At 43.4% G+C, this 25,070-nt stretch overlaps 1 protein-coding gene across 2 annotated transcripts in view; it reads right to left on the bottom strand.

Annotated features, from left to right (window-relative positions):
* LOC126194929 (origin recognition complex subunit 5) overlaps positions 1-25,070 on the bottom strand; it is a 158,084-nt gene that overhangs the window by 35,363 nt on the left and 97,651 nt on the right. For both annotated transcript variants that reach the window (XM_049933310.1, XM_049933311.1), the window contains exon 6: positions 14,872-15,002. In XM_049933310.1, coding sequence (XP_049789267.1) covers positions 14,872-15,002 — 131 coding nt within the window. The remainder of the gene's footprint in view (positions 1-14,871; positions 15,003-25,070) is intronic.

Below are 25,070 nucleotides of genomic sequence, written 5' to 3' on the forward strand. Positions count from 1 at the left end.
TGATGAGATGCTGGTCCCAGTTTTATCACCAACAAGTTTTACAATTTCATGTCTTGCACAATTTTATGCCTTGGACTTGCACTGTCAACATTCATCCACTCTTTATCATCATCTTCACAATCATGGCAGTTGAGTTCTTTTGGCATTTTGGACATACCATTCTGTTCATTGTTTTCAATTACTTTGACAACTCTTCGCCATAACTAAAATTTTATTTCAGGCTTTTTCAAATTCTGTTCCTTTACATTATCCCATGCTGCTCCGATCATGTAGGACCATCTTTCAAATTATAAAAAATATTCATTTCTTAACAGACTTTTTTCTACCTCCTCTTCCTTTCTAACAATAACATGAGTAACAATTTTTTCTGCAATATCATCAGACAGTGTCAATTATGCCTTGATCCATGGCCTTTAATAAGGACGTTATGTCGAGTGGAATAAACATCACTTTCATGAACTCATCCTTTTAGTTTAAGATATTACACGATGGATGAGTGGGTGGATTGTCAAGGGACAGTAATCTTTTCTCCCTTTTCATGAGCTTCTACAGAGGGTACGAAAACTTCCATAAACCGTTCAGTGAAAATCGTACTATCTATCCTGGCTCTCTCTTGTGATTTGTACACAACAGACATCACAGACATGTTAATGTGTTTGGAACAACACCGTTTCTTGCATTTACTAATGACAAGCCTAAGCAGTCGGTGGCTGCCAGTAGCATTAGCCCAAGAAGCAATACGATCCTAGCTTATTTTAAGACCAGGTGCTGCTAATTCACTATGTGAAGCACGAGTTTATCCTTGGCAAAGCTTTCCCACTGAGCCTAGTTTCATCAGCCATGTAAATGGTTTTGAGAGCGTAATCTTCTTCCCTGGCTGCTGAAGAATCAACATACTAGACCATAGCAAGGGGGAGCGGCATTTGGGAGCAACAGTTCGGTTGAACAGACGTTTGGTTGACCGACTTTTGGATAATCAACACACTGCTGTACTTCAAACAAAGCTGTTACTTTCGACCAGCCATACCAGCTGTCTATATATTGGCAAAGTCAAGACCTGTTTAATTCAAAAATTATACTTATGTGGAATTCACATTATTGAATGTAGATATTCTGATAAATTGAGTAAGTAGCTAATGAGGTATTCTTTTATCTTTTTGAACATCTGGAGATTTTCAATTTGCTAACTGATGTCCACTGGCTACCTGTGTAGACTTTTGTGCTAGGGTACAGAAGTCCATTCTGACCCTTGGATAGGGAAGCATAATTGATATGTAAATTATATTTACTTCTAGTACTGTCATTGTGAATTGCAGAGTTCATCATAAATTCATTTGTAGGATTCTGTATCTCAATTGGCAAAAAAAAAAGAGGCCCTTACAGGATCACTTCATAGTCTGGATGTCAAGATCCCTTTTTCTCAAGGACAGATACTGGTACCAAACGGAAATTTATTCAGGTACCAAGGTCGACAGTTCCTTGGTGGTGTAAAAAATTTAAGTTCCTAAGGCAATGCAGTCAAAAGATATGGCCATATATTTTGATCAATGCAAACTCTCATCACACACACACACACACACACACACACACACACACACCACCCACTGGTGGTCTAGCAGTGGAAAGTTGCATGTCTGGAAATCAAGAGGTCATGGGATCCCATCTTAGCCAGACCATGGATTTCTCAGTCTTCAATTTAACCTCTCTTCACCTCTCAATGATGTGAGGAGTCACCAGAAGCAACACATGGTTCAGATTCCACAATAAACTGTGGGTCTCCATTTCATAACTGAGGTAGTTTAGGGTCACCTAAGTCACAGAAATGGCGTCAAATAGAAAGACCTGAGCCATACAAACTCACCACCACCACCACCACCACCACCACCACCACCACCACCGCTATCATTATCACCAACAGCAGCTCTGTTTATTACACATGTGGAGATCTAGGAAATTCACACATGGAGCCTCACTGTGTGTGCCCGGTGGTTTCTACTTCTGGTAGATGATTTTATTTGTTTGGAACTGCATAATATAAGTTACTGTGAGATTATGAGTTAAGCTGTTAGCTGTGAATCAGCTGTAATCCTGTTCCAGTACTCTTCTAGTAGATTCTGATACTCATGCATTTGGATCCTTTATCAATACTTTTGTCATTAGCAACTATTGCAGTTTTTGACGAGTCATCCAATGTGCTGGTTAAATCATCTTCATAGGTCACAAACAGTAGTGAGCCAAACACTGAGTCCTTTACAGCACCTTGTTTAGTATTTCCCCACTTTGAATGTAGTCCAATTTCTGTTGTATCATTTGCTAATGTGACCTCTCTGTTTTCTAGTGTCAATATATAACCCACACAAGGAGAATACCTTTAATGCCACACCATGATTGTTTCCCCTATAGCATTTTGTGATCTACATGACCAAAGGCCTTGGTAAGTATAGCTTCCTCCATAAATCCTTTACAGAAGCTAAGCCAAGATGACATTAAAAGGTTATTTTCAGAAAGTTGGTTCTGTTGTAATCCATCTTATCAAACAATTCTGAGAGCATTGGAAGGAGAGAGATGGGTGTATAAAGAGAGATCACCATTTCCAGCTCCCCCAAATAACCACTTCATTACCTTCTTCACCAAGATCTTTATCAGGGAGCCTGTGCCGGCTACGGTGGTCTCGCGGTTAAGGCGCTCAGTCCGGAACCGCGCGACTGCTATGGTCGCAGGTTCGAATCCTGCCTCGGGCATGGATGTGTGTGATGTCCTTAGGTTAGTTAGGTTTAAGTAGTTCTAAGTTCTAGGGGACTGATGACCACAGAAGTTAAGTCCCATAGTGCTCAGAGCCATTTGAACCATTCTTAGGGAGCCTGTATCCTACAATCAATCCTATGCTCTGCAGTGGAAGTCAGGTTATACAGAGAGAGAGAGAGAGAGAGAGAGAGAGAGAGAGAGAAATCAGTATTCTGTATAAGAAAGCTAAAGACCAAAAATGCTCTGGACAAATACTGCAGCCTATATCCATACCCTGAACAGGCAATACACTACCGATTATGCTACCTGTGCTTATCATGGACAGACGAAATTTTTTTCGTGCTACTGATTTCCCTTCATACTTTCCCAAGATTCAATGAAGTAATCCTGTCATTCTACTGATCTAGCATCTATGACGAAAAGGATACAGTGGCAAATCTGATATAATCAACCTCCTGAGTGTCACTGAGATTATGTACTTTGCAGAGTCTACACTACAATGAAAATTTGATACGCCAAACTATTAACTTGTCACTACTCTTCATCGCAGCATATTATTTTGTCAAAGAGTACATTAAAATCGATAATAAACTTAAATATCCCATTGACATCATGGTCAAGGAGAGAGGACAAACTCCAATATAAAGAATAATAAATTAACATCTGAAAGGTCAGGGCAGAAGCAAGCAGAGAGAGATGCACTAACGAAAGCAGAGTAAACAATTGCTCAAAATACATAGAGGGGAGATAAAGGCTGCACACAAATGGACGAATCGAGATGGGAAGGAGAGAGAAAGAGTAAGGTAACAAGAGATGGTTACATGAGCTGCTTGGAGGAAGGTAAGTTCACGTAATGGGTGGATCCAAGGATGGCAGTGAAATTATCCTATGACTCTATAAATATGAGAGAAAAGTGAGGGACTGAGAACTTTCAAGCATGTTAGTTGGTTGATTGGTTGGATAATTAAAGGAACCAAACTACTAAGTCATCTGTCCCTTTTTCCTTGAACAAACAGGTCTACAAGTGTGTACATCAGAGATGGCCTATTGTGCAAAACCCAGGGCAAGAAAACCCAAAGGTCAACAAAGACTAAGTAACGGACAAAAAAGAACGGGGGATATAGGAAGAAAAGCAGGTGAGGTGCTATATCTCGGGAGCAGCCAGAAGCCCCCGAAAGCAATATTCAATGAGGGGATATATATCCCCCACACCCCTGCCACTTACCAGAGGTACCCCACTGAGAAATTGCCAATGACAGACTAGCAACATGGACAGGGCAAGAGCAGTACAGATAGACATAAGATGAACAAGTTAAACAGACCATGCCAGAGGGTGCGAGGAAGAGTAAAAGAGCAGGCAGGGTAAGGACTGGGCTGGACCACCAAGCCCAGACAGCTGCAGCCTGGTCTGGGCAGAGGAGGCAACAGAGTGATCTGCCAACCTTTTAATGAACCAATATGGTTAAGCACCCTACCTTAAAGAAAGTGGTAAAAGACCCCTTCACGAATAAAATCTAAATTTAAGTCGGCCACTGTGGCATGGGTACCGAGTCGGGGGGATTGAGAATCCACCACAAGATGGATAGGTTGGGACAGTCCAGCAAAACGTGTACCACCGTCAAACGGGAACTATGATGACAGTGGGATGGATCCTCATGACAGATGAGATGACCAGGAGTCAGCCAAACATGGCCAATGTGGAGTCGATGAAGGATGGCAGAGTCCTTGCAAGAGGCCTACATGGAGGACCTCCCTAGATTCGTAGTCTCCTTTATCACCTCCAGTTTGGTTAGTGAAGTCTGAGTGAGCCATTCTGTATTCCAGAGCCATAAAATTTGACAGGCTTATACTGATCGCAGGTCTGTGTCCGGAATAATTATATCCAGAGTCAGCTTACTGGAAGCCAGTTTGGCTAAGCTAACAGCGAGTTCAATCCCCAGGATTCCAACATGGCCAGGGGTCCAGACAAAGGTCACAGAGCGTACACATTGTTCAAGCGCACAAAGGGAATCCTGCATAGCTATGACCAAGGAATGGCAAGGGCAACACTGGTCGAGAGCTTGCAAACTGCTCAAAGAGTCGCTGCAGATGAGAAAGGACTCACCAGTGCAGGAACGGATATGCTCAAGAGCTCAAGAAATGGCTACCAACTCCACAGTGAAAACACTACAAACCATATGCCAAGGAGCACGGTTCAGTACGCCCCGCAGGAGTATAAGCAAAACCTATATAACCAGTAACCATCGAGCCATCTGTATAGACTATTTGTGAACCCTGGGATGCAGGAAATTTGGAGAAAAATTGGTGGCGGATGGCCTCAAGCTGAACCAAGTCTTTTGGGGCTTGTGATAGGTCAAGATGAAGCTGTGCCCAAGGAATGCACCATAGAGGTGTATACGAATAGGCCCAGAGGAGAGGTATAAGAGGAAACAACTGGCATTCAGAGAGGAGGGACTGGATGTGAATTGTGATTACGATCCCTGATCTGGGTGCCATTGCAGGAGTGTCTGAAAAGAGGAGAAATTAGTTTGGATGCTTAGGGGAGCTGTGAATGTGTGCAGCATACCTGAAAAGCTTTTGTTGGTGCCTGATCTGCAATGGAAAGAACCCAGTTTCAGTGGGTAAGCTGTTCACAGGGCTAGAACAAAAGGCTTCTGTTAGAAGCCAAACCCTGCAGTGATGTATTGGATCCAATGACTGTAATGCTGAAGGTGATGCCAAACCATATGCCAAACTCCCATAATCGAGATGGGACTGTATCAGGGCTTTGTAAAGCTGAAGAAGGATAGTGCGATCTGCACCCCAGCTGGTATTACTTAAGCAGCGAAATGCATTAAGGTGCAGCCAGCACTTTTGTTTAAGCCGCTGAAGATGGGGAACCCACGTCAATTGAGGATCGAAGTCCAGTCACATCAACTGAGCATCTAAGACCAGTCATAAAAAGCAAAAAGTCTTTAACACATTAAGCAGTTGGTCACAAGGTAAAGTTCTGGTTGTGGGTGAATGGTGCGATGTCGACAGAGGTGCATGACACGAGTCTGGCAGTTGAAGACGGAGAGCCATGGATGAGGGGCCATGACCGCACCTTTTGTACGATGCCTTGCAGTCTACTTTCAGTGATACCCATACTAGAGGAGACATAGTAGAGGCAGAAGTTGTTAGGATACAAGGAGAGTGATGCTGAGGACCCCATAGCTGCTGCTAGGCCATTGATGGCTACCAGAAAGAGAGGGATACTCAGTATAGAGCACTGCAGGACCCCATTCTCTGGGCTATGGGGGGTACTGTGGGAAGCACCTATTCGAACCCAGAACAAATTTTCTGGATGAAAAAAATCAGGAGTAGACCCTGGGGACTCCACTTGAGTAATTTAACAAGGATGTGGTGTCATAAGCGTTTTGTAGTTGGAAGAAGATGGCTATAAGGTGTTGATGCTAGTCAAAAGCTGTTCAGATGGCAGACTCCAGGTAAAGCATATTATCAGCAGTGGAATGGTCTTTGTGAAAACCACCCTGGGACAGAGCCAGAAGACATCAAGACTCAAAGAGTCAACACAGCCACTGGCTCACCATGCGTTGAAGCAACTTACAGAGAACACTGGCGAGACTGACTAGGTAATAACTACCCATCTCTACAGGGTGCTTACTGATTTCTGTACTAGGGTGATGATGCTTTCTTGCTATTGCGATGGGAACTTGCCCTTGCTCCAGACACAGTTAAAGATGGCAAGAGTATGACTCTGACAATCTGCTGACAGGTGTTTGATCATTTTGTTGTGGATGTGGTGCAGACCTGGGGCCATATCGGGGCAGTGAGTGAGGACACTGACTAATTCCCACTCACTGAATGGAGAATTATGTAGCTCAACATGACATGTAGTAAAAGACAATTGATTTTGCTCCACCTGTTTTAGAACACGAAAGGCAGGTTGAAATTTCTCAGATGCTAGGGCTCATGCATAATGCAAAGCAAAATGTTTGGCGACAGAGTCTCTGTCAGTGTAGACACTGCCATTCAAGTTAACAGCTGGTACACCTGCAGGCATCTGGTATGTGTTATCCTTGCCCACACGTGTGAAGGACAAGTACATGGTCCAATGGTTGAAAAATACCTTTCCCAGCATTCCCACTTCCAACATTTTATTAGATGGCACACCCGGGCAAGGAGCCGTTAAAAGGCAATGAGGTGCTCTATCAATGGGTGCCGCCTATGGCATTGGAGAGCCTGCTTATGATCTCTAATGGCATCTGATTTCTGATGACCACTGAGGTACTGTCTTCCATCAGGGCAGGCCCAGAAACAGGGGATCCCTATATCAGCTACAGATAGAATGGCTGTAGTTGTGTTCTAAACTGTCTCATTGATATCTCCATGCAGTGGGGAGCAACGGGCAACAGCAGATGTTGAAGAACCCCAGTCAGCACTGTTGAGAGCCCATCTGAGCAGGCATTCACAAGAGTGACGCTGAGGGAGGGACAGAAAGATTGGGAAGTGGCCAGTGCCGCACAGGTCATCGTGGACTCTCCAGTGGATAGACAGGCAAAGACAAGCACTGCAGATGGAAAGTTCAATGGTCAAGAAAGTTCCATGTGCCACACTGAAGTGTGTGGGGGCACCAGTATTCGCGAGGCAAAAGTCAAGTTGTACCACTAAATTTTCATGGTCTTTACCATGGCCAGTGGTCTTTGTTCCACCCCACAAAGGGTTATGGGCACAGATATCACGCAAGATTAGGAAAAGTGTGTATGTGTGTGTGAGGGGACGGGGGGGGGGGGGGGGGGGGAGAGAGCTGAGAAACCAATGCAACCTACATGTTCGGAGGCATTGCCCCATCAATAAGGAGGAAAACAATGCAGATGGTAATATTGTGAAATGCCCTTATCCGAACAGCCACAGACTCTGAAGGAGTATTAAGAGGCGTTCAGAACATATGTTCTAACTCTGCCTGACACCTCGTCATAGGAAGCACGATTCTTATAATATCCCCATTATCCACCAAGGGCCAGGGTCCACACTGCTGGAAACCAAGTCTCCTGAATTTCAATGCAAAAGGCAGGTTCAAATGGCTCAAATGCCTCTAAGCACTATGGGACTTAACATCTGAGGTCATCAGTCCCCAAAAGGCAGAGAAAATGCTTATAACATGTCGTAGCTCAGCCAGGTGGTACAATTCCACTGGAGAATAATGTTCATATACCATAGGCCATGAACAGACCAAGGAGGTGTGTTATGCCCTAAGGTCACCTGCTGCCACTGGTTGAGGAATTAAGGCATCAATAAACATGGGTTCTGGGATCCGTTGTGTGGTGAGACCCAGGGCCTCAGAATCTCCCCCTCAGCCACAGGAGTAGAGGGAGGATCTGGAGGGATGGGGGACACCAGAATCTTCTTCTTGGAGGACTACTACTTATCTTTCCTCTCCTTAGAGGATTTGGATGATTCAGAGGATTTCTCTGAATCAGTTTCAGTTAATGGTGATGATTGTGAGGCTCTACGACCAGCCACTGGATGGTGTCCAGGAGAGCCCCCAACCATCAGTGGGGCACTCTTAGTCAAGTGGCCCTGAGGGCCCATTGCAGGAAGTGTAACAGGCAGTAGTACCATCACCAGAGTGGTGACATCATTGTAGCTGCAGCATATGACACTGCTGTACATGCTGGATGCAAGTAGTCATACTACTTCTTGGTTTCTTGATGAGTTAGTTTGTCCACAATCATATACTATTGTATTTTCTTTTCTTTCTGGAAAATGGTGCAATGTGGCAAGCAGGGAGAATGGTGCTTTCACAGTTAACACAGATGGGGGGGAAGGGCACAAGGAGCATTCGCATGCAGTGATGTCCACAATGTCAACAGATGGGGCTAGGTTTGCAATGCCAAGACATGTGCCCAAATTTCAAACATTTGAAGCACAGCACAGGGGTGGCAGAACATAAGGTTTCACATAACATTGGTATACCATAACTGTGACCTTTTAGGGCAAGGAATCACCCTCAAATGCCAAGATGAAGACACCGGTGGCAACCCTATTGTTCTTTGGCCTCCTATGTACACGATGGACAAAGTTTACACCCCATCATTCCAAATTGGCATATAGCTTATCATTATATTGTAGGAGCAGGCCTCAGTGGAAAATGATGCCCTGAACCATATTTACACTATTATGAGGAGTGACAGTCACCAGTATGTCACCCAGCTTGTTACAATCGAGCTGTGCCTGTGACTGGACAGGGGATGCTGTTTTGATCAAAACTGACCCATTTTTCATTTTAGAGATGGCTGCCATTTCCTCAAACTCGTCTTTTAAGTTATCCACATAGAATAAGGGTTTTGTGGCAAAGAAGGGATATCTGTCAGTCTTTGTGCAAACCAACTATTGCAGGGAGTATTTCTCTGCTTGCCACTTAGCCTTATGTTCCTCCCATGTTGTAACTAGGGAAGGGAACATATTAGGGTTGTATCTCTCTGCATTAAATGAGGACTTTCCTCCCAAAGAGACTTCTGGGGTCCTATGGCCATAAGTGGGAGATAACCTCATACATTTCATTTGCAGCTCATCTGCCATGGTGCCACTCTCTCCAAACTGGGGCTCTCACCCTGGGCGCCACACAGCCTCGACAGCTGCTACCTGGTCTGTAATCCACTGCACATATTCCTTAGCGTACATAGGGAATTTTCAACTCTGGCATCCACAATGAGATCCCTGCATGGTCAGGGCGCAACCACCATGCAGGCACTTGACGACCCCCCCCCAACAGGATGGCTACTGTGTTGGGTTTTGGGTGTATTACCTTAGTAAGGGGGAGGGTGCAAAGATGGAAAGGGACAAATGTAGAGCATGCACTGTATTGGGCGACCTCCCTGCATGATCGATACTTCTGGAGGATTTTGAAAATTGGTGGCAGGTGAAATTGAACAATGTTGTTGTTGTTGTGGTCTTCAATCCGGAGACTGGTTTGATGCAGCTCTCCATGCTACTCTATCCTGTGCAAGCTTCTTCATCTCCCAGTACTTACTGCAACCTACATCCTTCTGAATCTGTTTAGTGTATTCATCTCTTGGTCTCCCTCTACGATTTTTATCCTCCATGCTGCCATCCAATGCTAAATTTGTGATCCCTTGATGCCTCAGAACATGTCCTACCAACTGGTCCCTTCTTCTTGTCAAGTTGTGCCACAAACTCCTCTTCTCCACAATTCTATTCAATACCTCCTCATTAGTTATGTGATCTACCCATCTAAACTTCAGCATTCTTCTGTAACACCACATTTCAAAAGCTTCTATTCTCTTCTTGTCTAAACTACTTATCGTCCACATTTCACTTCCATACATGGCTACGCTCCACACAAATACTTTCAGAAATGACTTCCTGACACTTAAATCTATACTCGATGTTAACAAATTTTTCTTCTTCAGAAACGCTTTCCTCGCCATTGCCAGTCTACATTTTATATCCTCTCTACTTCGACCATCGTCAGTTATTTTGCTCCCCAAATAGCAAAACTCGTTTACTACTTTAAGTGTCTCATTTCCTAATCTAATTCCCTCAGCATCACCCAACTTAATTCGACTACATGCCATTAGCCTCATTTTGCTTCTGTTGATGTTCATCTTATATCCTCCTTTCACGACACTGTCAATTCTGCTCAACTGCTCTTCCAAGTCCTTTGCTGTCTCTGACAGAATTACAATATCATCAACGAACCTCAAAGTTTTTATTTCTTCTCCATGGATTTTAATACCTACTCCGAATTTTTCTTTTGTTTCCTTTACTGCTTGCTCAATATACAGATTGAATAACATCAGGAAGAGGCTACAACCCTGTCTCACTCCCTTCCCAACCACTGCTTCCCTTTCATGTCCCTTGACTCATAACTGCCATCTGGTTTCTGTACAAATTGTAAATAGCCTTTTGTTCCCTGTATTTTACCCCTGCCACCTTCAGAATTTGAAAGAGAGTATTTCAGTCAACATTGTCAAAAGCTTTCTGTAAGTCTACAAATGCTAGAAACGTAGGTTTGCCTTTCCTTAATCTTTCTTCTAAGATAAGTCGTAGGGTCAGTATTGCCTCATGTGTTCCAACATTTCTACGGAATCCAAACTGATCTTCCCCGAGGTCGGCTTCTACCAGTTTTTCCATTCGTGTGTAACGAATTTGTGTTAGTATTTTGAAGCCGTGACTTATTAAACTGATAGTTCGGTAATTTTCACACATGTCAACACCTGCTTTCTTTGGGATTGGAATTATTATATTCTTCTTGAATTCTGAGGGTATTTCACCTGTCTCATACATCTTGCTCACCAGATGGTAGAGTTATGTCAGGACTGGCTCTCCCAAGGCTGTCAGTAGTTCTAATGGAATGTTGTCTACTCCTGGGTCCTTGTTTCAACTTAGGTCTTTCAGTGTTCTGTCAAATTCTTCACGCAGAATCATATCTCCCATTTCATCTTCATCTACATCCTCTTCCATTTCCATAATATTGTCCTCAAGTACATCAAACTTCCTGGCAGATTAAAACTGTGTGCCCGACTGAGACTCAAACTCGGGACCTTTGCCTTTCGCGGGCAAGTGCTCTACCAACTGAGCTACCGAAGCACGACTCACGCCCGGTGCTCACAGCTTTACTTCGGCCAGTATCTATTTTACCAATCAGTACAGAAGCTCTCCTGCGAGCTTCTGTACAGTTTGGAAGGTAGGAGACGAGATACTGGCAGAAGTAAAGCTGTGAGCACCGGGCGTGAGTCGTGCTTCGGTAGCTCAGTTGGTAGAGCACTTGCCCGCGAAAGGCAAAGGTCCCGAGTTCGAGTCTCAGTCGGGCACACAGTTTTAATCTGCCAGGAAGTTTCATATCAGCGCACACTCCGCTGCAGAGCGAAAATCTCATTCTGGAAACTCAAGTACATTGCCCTTGTATAGACCCTCTATATACTCCTTCCACCTTTCTGCTTTCCCTTCTTTGCTTAGAACTGGGTTTCCACCTGAGCTCTTGATATTCATACAAGTCGTTCTCTTTTCTCCAAAGGTCTCTCTAATTTTCCTGTAGGCATTATCTATCTTACCCCAAGTCAGATAAGCCTCTACATCCTTATGTTTGTCCTCTAGCCATCCCTGCTTAGCCATTTTGCAGTTTCTGTCGATCTTATTTTTGAGACGTTTGTGTTCCTTTTTGCCTGCTTCATTTACCGCATTTTTATATTTTCTCCTTTCATCAATTAAATTCAATATTTCTTCTGTTGCCCAAGGATTTCTACTAGACCTCATCTTTTTACCTACTTGATCCTCAGCTGCCTTCACTACTTCATCCCTCAAAGCCACCATTATTCTTCTTCTGTATTTCTTTCCCTCATTCCTGTCAATTGTTCCCTTATGCTCTCCCTGAAACCCTGTACAACCTCTGGTTTAGCCAGTTTATCCAGGTCCCATCTCCTTAAATTCCCACCTTTTTGCAGTTTCTTCAGTTTTAATCTACAGTTCATAACCAATAGATTGTGGACAGAGTCCACATATGCCCCTGAAAATGTCTTACAATTTAAAACCTGGTTCCTAAATCTCTGTCTTACCATTATATAATCTATCTGATACCTTCTAGTATCTCCAGGCTTCTTACATGTATACAACCTCCTTTCATGATTCTTGTACCAAGTGTTAGCTATGATTAAGTTATGCTCTGTGCAAAATTCTTCCAGGCGGCTTCCTCTTTCATTTCTTACCCCCAATGCATATTCACCTACTATGTTTCCTTCTCTTCCTTTTCCCACTGCCGAATTCCAGTCACCCATGACTATTAAATTTTCGCCTCCCTTCACTATCTGAATAATTTCTTTTATCTCATCATACATTTCATCAATTTCTTAGTCATCTGCAGAGCTAGATGACATATAAACTTTTACTACTGTAGCAGGTATGGGCTTCGTATCTATCTTGGCTACAATAATGCGTTCACTATACTGTTTGTAGTAGCTTACCTGCATTCCTATTTTCCTATTAATTATTAAACCTACTCCTGCATTACCCCTATTTGATTTTGTATTTATAGCCCTGTATTCACCTGACCGAAAGTCTTGTTCCTCCTGCCACCGAACTTCACTAATTCCCACTATATCTTACTTTAACCTACCCATTTCCCTTTAAAATTTTCTAACCTACCTGTCCGATTAAGGGATCTGACATTCCACGCTCCGATCTGCAGAACGCCAGTTTTCTTTCTCCTGATAACGACGTCCTCTTGAGTAGTCCCCGCCCGGAGATCCGAATGGGAGACTATTTTACCTCCGGAATATTTTACCCAAGAGGACGCCATCATCATTTAACCATACAGTAAAGCTGCATGCCCTCAGGAAAAATTACGGCTGTAGTTTCCACTTGCTTTCAGCCGTTAACAGTACCAGCAGAGCAAGGCCGTTTTGGTTAGTGTTACAAGGCCAGATCAGTCAATCAGCCAGACTGTTGCCCCTGCAACTACTGAAAAGGCTGCTGCCCCTCTTCAGGAACCATACATTTGTCTGGCCTCTCAACAGATACCCCTACATTGTGGTTGCTACTACAGTACAGCTATCTGTATCACTGAGGCACGGAAGCCTCCCCACCAACGGCAAGGTCCACAGGTCAGGGAGGGGAGGAGGGGGGGGGGGGGGAATCTGACAATAAGGACAATGTATTTATTTAATGACAAGTTGTAGAAAATGCCAGATGTGGAAACTCAAGTCCCAAACCATAAACAAGGTTCAAATGGCTCTGAGCACTATGGGACTTAACATCTGTGGTCATCAGTCCCCTAGAACTTAGAACTACTTAAACCTAACTAACCTAAGGACATTACACACATCCATGCCCGAGGCAGGATTCGAACCTGCGACCGTAGCAGTTGCGTGGTTCCGGACTGAGTGGCTAGAACCGCTAGACCATCGCGGCTGGCCATAAACAAGGTCCAAGCAAGTCCTGCACCGAGAAAACCATCTGACGGAGAGGTAGAAGGGGAAAGGGGTAGTAGAAGCACAAAGCTTGCAGCATGGAAAGGAAGTAATGCTGCAAACGCTGTGGACCCATGGTGGCCAAGCATGTACTCACAAAGCAGTTGTGAGCCTCCTGGGGGGTTCAAGCAGGTCAGGAGGGGTGGTGGGATGGAGCAGTCAATAAAATATGGGATTAAGTGCTTCCTGCAGATTAAGTAGTGATTAGAAATAGGACGACATCAGGGCATCACTGGGTTTAGTGACTTAGGGACTTGCACAGTTTGAGGCCAACAGGATCATGGACAATGCAGGAGTGGAATGAATTAGTCTAGTTTGATGCGGAGGCCAAGATTTGAATCTGGGTCTTTCACACAAATGATAATTGTGACAAGCACTTGGGAGCACAAATTACCTTAGGATGGATGAAGATATTTCGTTGGTGGGTGAGCGGCATAATACCACTTTCAGAGGAGGGAGTGGTTAAGTTGTTCCACTCCAGGCTGGTATTGGGTAATGACAGTGTCTCTTTGTCACTGGTTAGCAGGTGTGGGTGGAGTATTTGTAGTATGGTAGCTTGACCTGAATTCAAAAGTCACTCTGCTAGTACAAACACTGAAGTATAGTACCTTGGACAGATGCGCTGCTAAAATTTGAAACAATGAAATTCACTTATCTATTAGGACACACTGCAATAAAAACTAATCCTCACAATACAGGTAACTACCCAGATTGCTAATATGAGGAATCTGTTTGTGGAGTAAGTTACATGCAATACACGTCATCATCAGTTACAATATAAGTGGTAGCTGATTTGTTGATGATCCCAGATTTATGTCAAGGATCTATTGCAGAGTACTGTGCTGAAGACGACTTATACAGAAAAGAATTATCTGAGTATGAGGCACATTCCAGAGACATAAGTGTCAACATGCCTCACCCACAAAAAGTGTGTCCAAATTTTACACAACTGCAACGAAAAATAACGCCCCAAGTATTCTATCTTCTTTCTAAACTTTTGTGACACAGAATGTGATTATGTCTGGTAGGTTAAACCTTCCAATCGTGTACTTCATAAAATACAAGATAGCTCAATTTACTTCTAAACTTTCTGAAAGTTGCAGTGATACACTCTCTCAACAATATAGAGAAAAAGAAGATGTATAAATAAATTTACCATATATTTAAGTTCACACAAATCTCTGCAGGATCCATAAAATACACCCAAGAATAATTTTAAATAGTTCTTGTATAGACTTTCCTTTTCTGTCCATGGATGGTTTACAGACAGAATTTGGAAGATTTCATCTGAAACAAGAAAATGATCACACATCATCAAAAATACTGTTTTACAAAAATGAAACTTATTTTAGTACTGAGGACAAATTACAGTTGCTCAAGGAAATTGGTACCTAACAGAAGCAGCTGAAAGCTCCTTCCAAGCTCCACAGAGTTTATTGCACCAGAATGCATTAACTAACTGATTCATTCATTGCGGTGTGAAGGTTCCATCAAGCAGCAGTACTTTAAGGTTGTAACAAAAATACATGGAATCATAGAAACTTAATCTGCAGAATTATTAACAATAATCTATCACCATATTGCTTAAAGCTGCTCATACTTGGGGAGAAGTAAGATTTTGAAAAGAGAAGAACAATTGGGAAAATAACAGGACAGGAAATATGAGACTATGGGTACAGCTGGTTAACTGTCATTCACTGCACAGGAATTGTAGCAGAGTTAGTATACGGAGATTGTGCTGATGATGATTATGGGTTTACAGAGACTAAACTAAACTACTTTAGTATCATTCCATCAATTCACAGGAAAAATCAGTTGAAAAGATATTAAGTGAGAAAAGGAGAATTCTCCGCTAGTGGGTCTGTGACCATGTCACTGTGGTTGAAAATGTGCATGACAGTAACTTCAGCCAGATAGTTAAAAAACACGATAAAACCCAGGCATCCAGAAACTGTAGCTGGTCAGTGACGGATACTCTAAGAAAGGTCATCAAAGTCAGTAAACTAAAATGGGACAGAAAATGCAAACTGTATGATTCTTGAGTTGTTTAGCCTAAACAGCAAGGTAAATAAAATAAATTCAAAAAATATCAAGAATGTCCACCAGTGTGTATGTAGAAACTAGCCTGAGGCCACTTGGGGCAATGCCACAACAAGAGGTACTCCTCTCCCTCCCCCCCCCCCCCCCCCCCCACAATCACAACACCAAATATAGAAATGCATTAAACATTGTTATAACAGCCATTTTCTCACAGGAAACTTAAGACTCTGGTATCTGCCAACCCACCGCTCAAAGGTATCCGTGGTAATGAGGTAGGGTAGACAGTTTGATCGCTCATCTTAGATCCCACAATAAGCCATCACTGTGAGAATATTGAGAATATGGGTGATCACGAGATGACTACTACAGCTGCGTATAGGGGAGTCCTCTTGACACAAGGAACTCATGGTTAAGTCTGCTGTGGCTGGTACGCAGCCAGCACAGTATGATGACATCTTTCCAAGAGGCCTGTAGAGAAGTATACCAAGCCTTGATGGTCCCCTTGATTGCTCTCATCTTTTTGAACATCATGGTAGCCTGTCATCCCATGTCCCAGGTTCTCATAATTTGATGTCTCTGCTGCAATCGTAGCTTCGTGCCCAGTTGCAGATTGTTACATGTGGTTGCTTCTTTAGCTGATTTGTCGGAGAGTTCATTTCCTGGACTACCCACATAGCTCAGTCTCCAGACAACTGTTACCATCATTCAGGAGCTATGTAAGTCAACTAGTAGATCTTGGATGGTATTAACTAAAATGTTTCTGGGTTAGCACTGAGGTATGCCTTGTGAGCAGCTCATTGAGTCGCTACAAATCAGGTCTTTTTTGATGAAAGCTTTAATGTTCTGCAGAGTCCGTGATGTTGTCGCCAACTCTGCAATGTAAAACTGCATGCATTCAGCAGAGAATACTTCTTGTGCCCCTCTGTGGTTGCAAAAGCATAACTAACCCTGTCACTCACTTTCAAACCATCCACGCAGGTTCACGTCAAACCCGGGTATTCGTTGAGAACTAATTGGATCAGAGCTGGTCTACCTGTTTTATGGCCATTCATGAATGTTCTGAACTGATGATTATAAAACAGAGTCAAGTAACATTGATGGGTAGGCATCTGACAGACGGTAACAGAACAGTTCATCAAGAGTTGCTGGTGTCTGACCCTTAGTGGTGAGATACCAGTTTCCATCGCTAGGCTTTCTATTGGGTTTGTACAGAAAGCTCCAGCTGCCAACTGCACACCATTGTAGTGGACACTGTCTAAGAAGCTCAGTACTGAGTGTGGGTCTAACAAGCTCACAAGCTCAGTACTGAGTATGCTGCTGACCCGTAAATGACATATCCATAGGCCACAAGGGATAAAATAAAATATTTGTAGAATCACAGAAGAACTGTGCAGTCTACAACCCAGGAGATGCTGCTGAAAAGACAGAGTATCAAGTTTCCTCATGCAATTTTCCTTGAGCTGGCATACCTACTCTAAAATTTTAAAGCTTCAGTGACTCCTAGTAACCGGTTACTGAGTTCTCAGTGCGGATCTACAGTCCTGAGTTGACAAAAGTGCACAACATGAGATGTCAAGAAGAAAATTGATATCCATGATGCTGGGCCTGGTCACATACTTTCCGTAAGCCCCCCTGAATTTGGTATTCTGCAGTGCACAGTCATGTACAGCTTTAGTACATACCATTGGTCCCACTGCAGCCATGATATTGTTGTCTGCTTTGGCAAAAATGTTACACTTAAAGCCTGTCCTTGAGGGACTCCTGTTTCCTGTATACATGGGTTGCTGAATGTATCCAGACACAAACCAATCAGAGGAAGAGGAAATTCTAGATAAAAACGGGTAAGCAGCGATGGAAGCGCCATTCATGCAGGGTAGAGACAGGACCAACTTTGATTCCACCTGGAATCATTGTGCACAGTGACCATGGACTATAAGGAAGGAGACACATTCAGCAGTCAGTCGCAACCCCACTTGCTTTTATTATTCTCGCAAATCCGTCTCAGTGTTCTTCTGCATATACACCTGAAAGAACATATGCCGACATGAACTGCTGCAAGTCTCTTAAAATCCAATGAAAATGCACTGAAGATGGCTATAAATAGCCGAAATCTATATTTGCAATAATAATAATAATAATAATAATAACGGTAGTGAAGGCGGAGAGAACGAATCTCGGTACGGTGGAACTAGCGGAAGAGGCACATAATACAATAAATCCACCTTGCGTCTGACTTGTAACAAGCGGCACTGTGGTCGGCGTCTGTTCACCAGAGGTGCGGCCGTAATACAAATTCTGGAACTAACCACTCCAGTCTTAACCACTGAGCTTTTCTGAGCTCAACCCTTTGATTCTAAGTACTATTATGGAGCGTTTGAGTAATTACAAAATTACCCCAGGTGGTAACAAATCCTCCGCCATCAGTGGCGCAACTAGTCTATCGGATTCTGGGGAGACTAGGCTGAAACGCTATATCCCAAACCAGAGGAAATCGAAGTCTTTTGACCGACTCATGCCCAAGGTCGAAACATTTTTTGGCACTATCAATATTAACTCTCTCTTGACACCAGGAAAACTCTATAAATTAGGAGACACACTAAAAGAACAAAATATCAAAATTTTAGCCCTGCAAGAAACAAGGTTGCCTGATGAGAATACCATGGATTTTGGAAACTACCGATTGTTTAAAAGTAAAACAGACAAAAGAATTCTTAAAAACACTCCGCATCTGGGTGTTGCATTCGCAATTTCGCAAGACATTCTTGGCTCCGTAATCGAAGTAAAACAACAGACTAATGACAATTTCCATGAAATGTGCAAATAAAATGTACTGTTTAATTAACGCACACATGCCTATCAACCAGGAGAATAAAACAAATCCAGAAAAAGTAAATAAGTCATGGGAAGTGTTAGAGAATACAGTCTCCAAAATTCCTCAAAATTATGTAAAGATTTTAATGGGTGATTTTAATGCGCAGTTAGGGAAAGAGAGAAAATTTAGAAAAACGGTCGGTGAATTCCCTGCACATAAATGGACCAATCAAAATGGAAAGAGGCTGGTAGAATTTTGCAGAAATTTCAATCTCAAAATTATGTCAAGTCATTTTAAGAAAAAACCTTCAAAACAAAAGACATGGCGATCACCTAACAAGGACATAGGTGAATTCCAAATTGACCATATTGCAATCTCGTATCCATGTCACAAAGAAATTTTAAATGTTCAAGTTCGTAAAGGCGCCAATATTGACTCAGACCATTACTTAACCCGTGTGAAACTAAAGCTAAAACCCCAAAATTTCAACAAAAGGAAACCATTAATCCCCAAATTTGACACCAGTAAAATCCAACCATCATTATTAGCAGACGAATTTGACAAAACAAGTGCACAAAATTGGGAACAACTCAAACACAAGATTATCAAAACAGCTCAAGATCAAATTCCTTTACGAAAACACAAGAAACATGCTTGGTGGAATGAAAACTGTGATCATGCAATTAAAGCCAGACAAGAGGCATTTAAAGCATGGAATAGCAACAAGACAGAAGACACATATGATACATTCATGGCAACTAGAAAAGACACTTCAAAACTAATTAGACAAACAAAAAGACAATATGAGAATAGTCAACTCTTAGAAATTGAAGAAGATTTTCAGAAATACAATACCAGAAATTTTTATAAAACTTTTAAAACCAAAATAAAGGGGTACCAACCCCAGAATCTTTGCTTCAAGAAGGAAAATGGACAGTTGGCTCTTAACAACCAAGAAAATTGCAAAGAACTTTCTAAATATTTTAAGAATCTTCTAAATTGCCCCGAGCCCACAGAAAGATTTCCACCAAAAATACCGCCTTGATTCACCCACTTCATAAGAAGGGAGACAAAACTGATGTTAATAATTACAGAGGAATTTCTCTTCTTCCAGTCACATACAAAATCCTCTCTCAATGTCTTCTGAACCGAGCACAACAGCAACTTGAATGGAAAATTGGCGAATATCAAGCAGGTTTCAGGCCAAATAGATCTTGCCCAGAACAGATTTTAGTCCTCAAACTAATTCTCAGACATCAAAAAATTTACAATAAAAAACTAGTTTGTACCTTTGTAGATTTTAGAAAGGCTTATGACTCAGTGGATCGTGAATCTCTTTTCCAAATTGTGAAAGAACAAGGCCTGGATCCTAAAACCACGGCAATTATCAGAGACACGCTAACTGGTACAAAATCAAAAGTAAAGTTCAGAGGAGAAATTTCAGAATCCTTTGAAATAAAAACAGGCGTGAGGCAAGGTGATGGACTCTCTCCGTTGCTATTTAACTGCGTTCTAGAAAAAGTAATACAAGAGTGGCGCGAACGAAAATTGGAGTTCAAAATTGACCAACCAGTGAAATTAGGACGAACCAATATTCGAATAGACTGTTTGGCCTTTGCAGACGACTTGGTTATTCTAACGCAGGACATCCAAATTGCTCAGAAACAAATAGAAATCCTTAAAGAAACAGCAGAAAGAGTAGGTCTCCAAATCTCATTTGAAAAAACACAGTATATGACTAGCAACAAACTGGCACCCAAACTTTTGGAAACTAAGTGTGGAAAAATCAAAAGAGTTTCGCAATTCAAATATTTAGGTGAAACAATCTCAGAGACCTGGTCTAGAAAAAATTGGAAATGAAATTCGTTGTCAAAAGATGGAGACAGCTTTTAGACTTACAAAAGACATCTACAACAAAAAATGTCTCTCGAGGTACTCTAAATTGAGACATTACAACACAGTCATAAAACCAGAGTGCCTTTATGGGGCTCAAACGCTAATTTTAAACAGAAAAAAGGACATTCAAGAAATCCAAAAAAGAGAAAGAAAAGTAATCAGAAAAATTCTAGGTCCAAAATATACTGAAGAAGGAACATACAGGCTAAGAGCAAATAGTGAAATTCAACAATACACCAGCATATATTCAGATATGAAAAAACGCAGATTAAAATTTTATGGGCATATTAAAAGAATGGATGCTACCAGACTAACTAAACAAGTAGTGGAATTCTACAAAAATCGAAGTAAAGCTAAATTTGAGACAATAAAATGGATTGCTGCTATAAAAGAGGACATGAAAGAGGCAGATATAAAACAAGATGAAATTCAAGACAGAAAATTATTTAGGCAAAAAATTCATGACTGGGTAGTTGGTCAAGCTGAAAAACCAAAGAAAACTGGAACCACATGGTCTGATGAAAGGAAAAGAGCTCATTCCGAGAGAATGAAAACAATTTGGGCAGAGAGAAAGTCTAAAAGAAAATAACTGAATGCCCCGTGATTGTACTTCGCGTGGTCCAGTAGGGCCCAAACGTGAATAATAATAAAAACTAATGGGATTGCAGCTGACCACTGTGTGCCTCTCCTTCCAAGCAGACAGGGTGTGATGGCACCAGGCGGTATCGTACGTCTTTTGCACATTGAAGAACACAGCAATCAGGTGTTGGTGATGTGCGAAATTATCACGCACTGCAGATTCCAGATGATTCAGAATGCCCAAGACCAGAATACCCAAAAGCCACTTCCGAATTTCAAAAAATGTCCTCTGGTTTCCAGGTACCAACAGTGTCATTGATTCCACTCTGCAGCGGAGTGTGCGCTGATATGAAACTTCCTGGCAGATTAAAACTGTAAAGTTTGGAAGGTAGGAGACAAGATGCTGGCAGAAGTAAAGCTGTGAGTACCGGGCGTGAGTCATGCTTCAGTAGCTCAGATGGTAGAGCACTTGCCCGCGAAAGGCAAAGGACCCGAGTTCGAGTCTCGGTCGGGCACACAGTTTTAATCTGCCAGGAAGTTTCAGTGTCATTGATTGACTATTCTTTCAAATAATTTACGCAGCCTGTTTGTTTGAGTGTGGTTAATAATTAGCCAAAATTAGCAGGTCTTTTCCTGGTGTCAGGATAGGAATAATAATAGTCTTCCGCCATTGTGGGGAAGCTAGCCTCCCTATCAAATGCAATTGAAAAACCTTAGGACAGTTTTATGCTGTTGTTAAGGTCTTTAAGAATTTGATTTTTGGATTTTATTGGGTCAGCAGCTGTGTCACGATACTCCACTAAAGTGCTGCAGAACTCTCATTCCCTACATGGAACAGTGTATTATTCACACATATGAATGTGGGTAGCTTCGATCCACCATGTGTTTCCAGCTTGGGAAATTAGAATGGCAATTACTGCATACAGATACTTCTGTGAAGTATGCTGTGAAAGTCAGCAATGATTTCAGGATCAGATGTTTCCATTGAGGGAGATACGAGCAACTACTGTCGATGGTGGGTGGCTGCAAATGCGACGGAGTTTAGTCCACACTTGAGGCTCTCACAGATGATACGTACTGTTTCCAACAGTCCTGCTTTCTCTTTTTCATTAATAACTATGCCTCTGCTCAAACCCTCTTGAATGCTATCAAATGTTAGACAGAGAGACAGCACTTGTGTCGAAGTGCCTACGATGCTCCCTGATAGCACAAGCTACTTCTTCAGACCACAAGGGCACAGGCGCCCAATGGGAAGGAACTGAAGAATTCTTCTTCCACTCTTTCAATAGCCTCCTCCTTACTGGTTCCTAAAGTCACTTTGGAAGTGAAAGCTTGTGATTTGGCTTTTCAAAATGACCAACATGGTGCATGTACCGGTGATCTATGGTTTGAGATAGATAAAATAATAATAAAGTGGATGCTGTCATAAAGGTCGTCATGGACATACCAGTGGATCAAGGGTGAGATTTTCTGGCTGCAAACTGTACAATCAATGGCTGCATATGTTCTATGGGCTGTTCTGAAACACTTGCAGCTCCAGTGTTAAATAAGTGGACTTCTAGTACTGAAATGAACTGTTCTATTACTTGACACTCACTAGATATAGGGTTGCTACCTCCCAGAGGATTGTGCACACGGAAGTCCCCCACTAAGAGGCAGGGTGGAGGCAGCCGTTCCACTAGCTCCAGCAGCTCTTTATATGGTATAATGGTGTCCAGAGGTAGGTAGATATTACACATTGTTATCCCAACTGACAGCTACATATCAGCAGTCACAGCTTTTAACGCAGTGGTCAGTGGCACCAGCTCACTGAAAATTTGAGCGTCTGAGTCTGCAGACTCCTCCAGATGCCATTTCTGTGTTAATGCCATTCTTAGCTTTTAGTAGTAGAGAGTTGGGTTTCTTAGAACTGTGACTCCTGGACTGCTATGGCAACCAGAGAAGAAACAGACATTAAATGACTGAGTTTGGCCAGGTGGCAGTGGTAGCCATTACAGTTCCATTGAAGGAACACCAGACTGGGTTCTGATGAAGCAGTGAATGGGAAACAGGAGCACGAATTACTTTGCTACTGAGATGCATTCCATCTCAAATTGTGATTCTTCATTGGTATTCATAGGCTCCACCTCCAGCAAGATGGGGGCTTATTGAACTGAGCAGTGGAGTTCAGTTTAAGTTTCGAGTTTTCTTTCTTGTCCTAGTGAGATTTCAGTTTCTGAGAGGATTTTCATGTTTGGTTCTTTTCTGTCCCAGAAGTCATTCTTTTGTATGACCTGCAACCTGTGGCTCTGGCTCTGCCAGCCACTGGTTGGTGGCAGACTTCTTGTTTGTGTCATCCTTGGGAGGGGGCACCTTAGCAGGTGTCTTCTTCCCTGTTGATGCTAGAGGAGGATGGGGCATGTCCTGCTGCTCCAATGGGGTGGTTACCATTAGTGCCGTGTCTAGTACCTTCCGCCGCGGAAGTCGAGCACGTGCCAGAACAAATGGACGTGGTCAGCCCATAGAGGGCTCCACCTCCGTGGCGGCTATTCCGCGCAGCGGCTCTCGCGCAGCGAGGGTGCCACCGCTACGCCACGTGCAGACAGTGGCCAATAGCCACTCCCTTCGGTTTCATATATAGGGACCCACTCTGCAATAGTCCAGTCAGTCTGGTACTCGCTCTGGATTTCGTTTCTATCTCGGCGGTACTACATTCTGGTTGTTGCTTGTTGTTGACATTTGCCTGGCTCTGGTTCTGAGTGGATTTACTGTTGGTGTTTGGTGTTGTGGTTTCCACAAGCCTCCGTTGTTTATCTCTTCCTTGTTGTGTCGGTCATAGACGGTCGTGGTCGGCTGTTGTCAGTTGTCGTTGGTCTGTCGCCCGACTCGTCCTGTGTTTACCCGGTGGTGCGTGCTCCACCGCCGGCGGCTTGCCCGCCTGGCGGCTCCGATCCGCAGCCCAAGGCTTTCCTGCAGTTGGTTTTGGTTACTACATTGGCGACGAGGTAAACGGAACGTAGGAGTATGGAAGAAAAATTGCTCACTCTCTTAGAGCAACAGCAACAGCTAATGCGACAGCAGCAGCTGCAGCAGTTGGAGGTCTTACAGACGTCACTGCAGTTGCTCTCGGACAGGGTCAATAAGCGGGATTCCCTCCCACCTCTTCTCCCTGGTGCCCCGCTTTCAGACACGTTCCCACGTCCGCCGTTGTTCCCACCGTTCAACGACGCAAAAGAGGATTGGGAAACGTACCTGCATCGTCTGAAGCAACATTTCACGGCCTTTCGGGTGTCGGATGACACTCTGCAGTGGTCGTTATTCTTGTCTTGGGCCTCACCGGACATGTTTTTCTTGCTCCGCAAGTTGGCACCATTGGCACACCCCGTGGCTCTCTCCTTTCACGAGATCTGTGTGTTGCTAGCTAACTATTATTCCCAGCGATACCACATGGTTGCGTCTCGCTTGGAATTCCATCAATACCACAAGCAGCCGGGTCAGTCCTACCATTCCTGGGTGACAGATTTGCAAGGCCTCAGCCGCAAATGCAACTTCACGTGCACCAATCAGCAGTGCAAAGCGTCATATGCAGATTCGTTAATTCGGGATGTGGTCGTTCAACTGGCGCCCGATCCAGAGGTCCGCACTGCGGCATTAAAGTTGGACAACACCTCGTTGGAAGACATTCTGCGTATTGCCCATTCCTTCGAAATTGATCAGGCGGCGAATGAACGTCTCATGGCGTGGCCCCAGGTGGCAGTGGTCGAGTCCACTTCCCGCTCCACTCCTTCCTGCTGTCGACGGGGCGCAGTCTCCAGAGGGCACCGCTGTCGAGATACCCCGCTGTCTGATGTCTCTATGGCGTCCGAACTGCCGGTCGCCCCTCGACGTCGGCCATGTGCCACCCTCCCGTCGTGTGCCCAGTGCTTCTCGGCCCACACTCGCACTGACTGTCCCCATCGCTGGAAGACCTGTTCGCTCTGTGAGAAAGAAGGCCACCTTCGATCAGTCTGTCGTAGCCACTCGACCCGCCCCCGTCCTGCCCCTGCAGG

The sequence above is a fragment of the Schistocerca nitens genome, chromosome 7 (assembly GCF_023898315.1).
Source record: "Schistocerca nitens isolate TAMUIC-IGC-003100 chromosome 7, iqSchNite1.1, whole genome shotgun sequence".
In the NCBI taxonomy this organism is placed as follows: Eukaryota; Metazoa; Arthropoda; class Insecta; order Orthoptera; family Acrididae; genus Schistocerca; species Schistocerca nitens.